General features: G+C 41.6%; 1 protein-coding gene across 1 annotated transcript; it reads left to right on the top strand.

Moving 5' to 3' along the window:
* The first annotated feature begins 1,630 nt into the window (after positions 1-1,630).
* LOC119295227 (cysteine-rich receptor-like protein kinase 40) lies at positions 1,631-4,276 on the top strand. The gene is made up of 7 exons (XM_037573590.1): positions 1,631-1,838; positions 2,108-2,247; positions 2,329-2,590; positions 2,729-2,951; positions 3,046-3,196; positions 3,282-3,458; positions 4,099-4,276. Exons 2-7 carry the CDS (start codon positions 2,110-2,112, stop codon positions 4,123-4,125), a joined length of 978 nt encoding a protein of 325 aa, XP_037429487.1. The 5' UTR covers positions 1,631-1,838; positions 2,108-2,109; the 3' UTR covers positions 4,126-4,276.
* The last annotated feature ends 553 nt before the right edge of the window (positions 4,277-4,829 follow it).

The following is a 4,829-nucleotide window of genomic DNA, read 5'->3' as shown; positions in this document are numbered from 1 at the left end:
CAGACTAGATCACCTGCGCTGGGCAGGCAGGCTTTGTTGTGTTGTGTTTTTTTTCTCTTTCTTCTGGGCTTGTTGAGCTGTGCCCTCAGCAGAACCTCTGTACTTTGTTTGTGGTTCTTGGGTGGTGTGTGTGTGTGGACCTGCTTTGGTTGTATGTCTTGTGGCGGTTTGCTTTATTTATAAAGCGGGGCGAAAGCCTTTTTCGGTAAAAAAGCTGCAGTATCAGCAAACTACAGTATTTTAGCCTGTGGCATAACATACCATGGTTTTAACATAACAGAGTATTTTAGAGTATTGGCAATACATAGCACCTGTTTGGCTGTGGCGTGCGCAGTGCTGTAAGTTTAGAAGGCTAGCTGTTAGCGTTGCAAACACTCGCATCTAACTAGCCGGTGCATTCAACTAATCGGCCATGCAGATGCAGCTAGCTAGCATATACCTTCCCATTAGCATGGCAAACACGCGTAGCTGGCTTCTTTACAGTTTATGGTCAGTTATTCTCGGCAGCTAGCTAGGTAGCCATTACCATACGCGTGCATAAGAACAGGAGGATGCAAAAACTGAACGTAGCCGATGGAGAATCTACAGAGAGACGGCCGCAGCGGCGGCGGCGGACGCGATGGTGTGAGAGCGAGACGAGCTTGTTGTGAATAGTTAGCGACTGGCTCGTTTCTTTCACTTCCTCTGCTTTTAAAAAAGAGGTCCAGGGTTTTTTTTTATGCAGAGATATTATTACAGTTTTGAGAATACTCTAGTTTTAATAACACAATATTTAGTGCTAGCCAAACAGGTCACAGTAAATAAAACTATGGTATCTAAAAAAACTGTAGTATTTTTAGAATACTTAGAAAATATTTTACTACCAAACAGGGCCTAAATCTGAGATCTTGTTCGTCTTCGCTTAGTCATTTGTCCAAATACTCTTTCCGTAAACTAATGGTATAACAATCTGCGTGTGTTCCCGGGTTGTTGGTTCATGACGCCGTGACAACATCGGTGCCTTTTCTTCTTCTGGGTGTTCTGACTTCTGAGTGGGTTGGTCCGACGATTTCTTATGCACCGGATGAGGGCTGGCTCTAGCCAGGTTCTTTGTGGTTCCACTTCGCCGCTTACCGCCTTACCCTATAGCATTCGCTTCTTTCTTCTTTTTGCCAAAAAGAACGCGATTCAAGTACCGGAAACACACTATATCCGTCGACTTCAAGTTGTTGTATCGTCTTAGTATTTTGGAGGTGCTCATAGGGACAGAAATATGATGTGCCTGAGTGTGTTTATATGGATGCGTGTTTATATGTGTTGTGAGCATCTGCGATTGTACTGTGTTAAAAATAAACTAGCCCACACCGACGGTTGCAAGGCTGGCGTGTGAAAATGGTACATTTATATTTAGTACTACCTCTGTACCAAAATGTATAAGACGTCTTTGCAATTAATTTGGTACGGAGGTAGCAGTGACCTAGGTACGAAGACCTCATTTTTGTACATCGCCTAAATTTTGCGTTTTCATTTGAGCCACGCGCTGCGAAGCTCAAAAAGAAATACAAAGAATCTAGCGCGCTCCGCGTCCAGCGCGTCGTCAGATCTGACCCCAGACCCAGAGGCTGAGGCAGGTCACGCTGGAGGTCCTCACGCGCCATACGCGCTAACAGATCCCCCGTTTTCTTTTGAAAGAAAGACTTGAGGGAGAGTCAAGTCAACTCAATCCAGATCTCGTTGGGTTCATTTATATGCACCTTCGGCTATCACCGAAACCATTCATCTCACAAGCCTCGGCCCCATTTCGCTGTTCCCTTCCCAGCATCTATAGCAGCATACCTCAAGTGTTGGATCTTCTCCAGGTCAGTGCTTTCTATTAAGAACCTTGTTATTTTTCAGATGACCGTAGCACAACCCTGTTTATAGGTTAGTTAAACACTAGTACTCCCTCTGTAAAGAAATATAAGAGTGTTTAGATCACTACTTTTATATTTCTTTACGGAGGGAGTATATGTTATGGCTTTACTCATGTTTCTCATTTCTTAAAAAGGAAGACTTTATTCCCCTTGTTTTGATATATCCGTAGCCTCTAGCAATTCACATCCATTACTTCTCATATCATCAACATCAGAAATGAATACCGAAGATGACAAGCAGACTGTTCTAAGCACGTTACCCAAGGACCTACCTCTAGACTTCTTGAAGACCATCACAGATCAGTTCTCAGACAACCGTGTTATCGGTAAAGGTGCATTTGGAACAGTTTATACGGTATGTTCATGCCTTAACATTCTTTACCATTTGGAGAAGTTGCGCATATTTCTGAATAGAAGTGTCTGTGAGGTTGAACAGGGAACTATGCCTGATGGGCAAACGATTGCTGTGAAGAAGCTTGCAGAAAATGCGCCGATTGCACGTGACAAAATATTTAATAACGAAGTTCAAAACATCATGGCTTACCGACATGAAAATATAGTCAAGTTGGTTGGGTTTTGCCATGAAGGACAGAAGAAAGTAGTTCTAAACAATGGGCGATATATTGTCGCAGATGTTTACGAAGGTCTACTCTGTTACGAATATTTACCTAAGGGAAGCCTCCAGAAGAACCTCTTTGGTATGCAACGCTTCTGATATATTTCTGTCTTAGTTTCATCTGATATTTACCATGTTTGGAGTACGGATTACATTCTTCTGTTCTCTTCCTTGAACTATTAAATCTTAGGTACTGAAATAACTGACTCTTTAACTTCAGACAAACCCATCAACATGGCTTGGGACACGCGTTTCAAAATAATTAAGGGGATCTGCGATGGTTTACTTTTCCTTCATAGGATTCCTATTATCCACATGGATTTGAAGCCTCAAAATATATTGTTGGCCAATAACATGACGCCGAAAATCGCGGACTTTGGACTTTCCAGGCTATTTGGCCAAGAACAAACACGGGCGAACACACAGAATGTTGTGGGATCATAGTAAGCTGACTGGAGTTGTGATGATATTTTGTGGTAAATTGCATTTTCGCCTTCTAGTAATGTTTATCAAATTATTACTGCTAACTGTGTGCAGCGGATACATAGCTCCAGAATACCTATACAGAGGTGAAATCTCCACTCAGTCCGACATATACAGTTTAGGCCTATTAATCATCGAGACTACCACTGGCGAGAAGAATACCCCCAAACAGAACGAACCATCAGCAAGGGAATTTATTGAAAGAGTAAGAAAGAATACTAGATGTTGATTTATGTGAGAGTTTATTTTTATATTGTCACCTAGGATAACATTTCGAATTCTTAACATAGGTACGTCAAAATTGGACAAAAAGGCACATAGCGTCCATATACAAGTTAAATCCAAATGCCCTGCAGGAAGTAACAGTATGCATTGAAATTGGTCTAGAGTGTGTGGACATTGATCGGAAGAAGAGACCTTCCATCGAAAGCATTGTTGAGAGGCTCGGTAGATGCTGTGCAAACCTGGTATGAAAATTAACTTTGGATTGGATCAAAGGCTCTGTATAGTTTCTTGCAAGTGAATAGGAGGAACTTCTGTCTTCTGATTTCTTTCAGTAGTTTGGCTACTTTTGAGAAGCCTACCACTGAAATTGTTCGCTTGATGCCTATATACTAAAGTTTCAAATGGCGGAATTCCACAAAAGTCCATGTGTACATTTTGAAATCTAGGTAGTTATTATGTACCCTCCAAAATATATATTAATTGTTCAAATTAGACTATGGATGGGATCGAGATGGATCGTGACAATCCGTTTGTCTAGCCAGCCAATCAATTTTATTCAATTTTTGCGGCTAGTTTTTCACAACGGATAGTAAAATACATTCACCACAACACAAAACAACCGCACAATCTGAGTATTAAGATTTTGCAAACTTTTTCTCGTGAAGTTACATGATGCATTCAAACTATCTGCCTGCCATGGCCAGTTAGGTTGGCACATAATCATCTGCATATTTGGTTCCTTTGGTTTTTGTCGGCTATCCATATTTTAATTATAGTCTAGATTTTTCATTGTTACTATGCTTTTACCATGTTTACATAATTACATTTAGCTTCTGTTGCATTTAAGCTGTCGTTGGTAACATATACTCTACAAAAATTCAGGTCTCCACCACTTCCATGCGAACATGAAACTGGGATCTTCTATTGATGAAAGAAGCAACATGGAAGAAAAGAGCTTTCTCTGTTATTACTATAATGAATTTATTTCTGAAATAATCAGTTGTGTTGTCACGTCACCATGGAACTTGTTAAATTTATTATGGTAACTGCTATTCCATTATCTCCTGCAGTCCATCGTTTTATACTCCAGACAAATGCAATGTTGTTTTTTCTGTTCAATGCGGTTTGAAATAAGAATTGAAATTTCTTCGGTCGATCAAACATGAGATCCCACTGATCGATCAAACAAGAGATGCACCTCGGTATCAACGTCTCCATAGGCAAAGAAGAAGGGCATATTCTAGCTAGCCTCGTGGCTTGGTAAGGCTCCTTTATGGGCCGAATTCCCTAGCCACTACAGGAAACTGCTAGTTTGCCGTCAGTGAGCGGCTTTGCCGTCAGCATTTCGTCGGGGTAGACGGCAAAGAAAGTTTTGCCGTCAGGAGCTTACGGCAAAGTATGACTAACGGCAAATCTGCGCTTTGCCGTCTATGAGCGTGCTGGCTGACGGCAAACCTAGCGAAAGGATGACGGCAAAGAAATCAAGATGGCAAACTGGCTCATCGCCGTCTGTTATTTCACTGGGTGACGGCAAAGGATGGACACTTGTCTAGTTTGACGGTAGGTAACGGTGCCCCAGTTTTCCGTCTGTGTTTGTCATCCACTGACGGCAA

Source organism: Triticum dicoccoides, chromosome 4B, assembly GCF_002162155.2.
Source record: "Triticum dicoccoides isolate Atlit2015 ecotype Zavitan chromosome 4B, WEW_v2.0, whole genome shotgun sequence".
In the NCBI taxonomy this organism is placed as follows: Eukaryota; Viridiplantae; Streptophyta; class Magnoliopsida; order Poales; family Poaceae; genus Triticum; species Triticum dicoccoides.
This window is presented reverse-complemented; position numbering and strand designations above follow the sequence as displayed.

Bases quoted from the DNA above. Each gene is read 5' to 3' on its own strand.
- LOC119295227 (XM_037573590.1), top strand. From the start codon at position 2,110: ATGAATACCGAAGATGACAAGCAGACTGTTCTAAGCACGTTACCCAAG. The intron at 2,952-3,045 runs GTAAGCTGACTG...AACTGTGTGCAG, and splicing joins CAGAATGTTGTGGGATCATA to CGGATACATAGCTCCAGAAT. The intron at 3,459-4,098 runs GTATGAAAATTA...ACAAAAATTCAG, and splicing joins GTAGATGCTGTGCAAACCTG to GTCTCCACCACTTCCATGCG.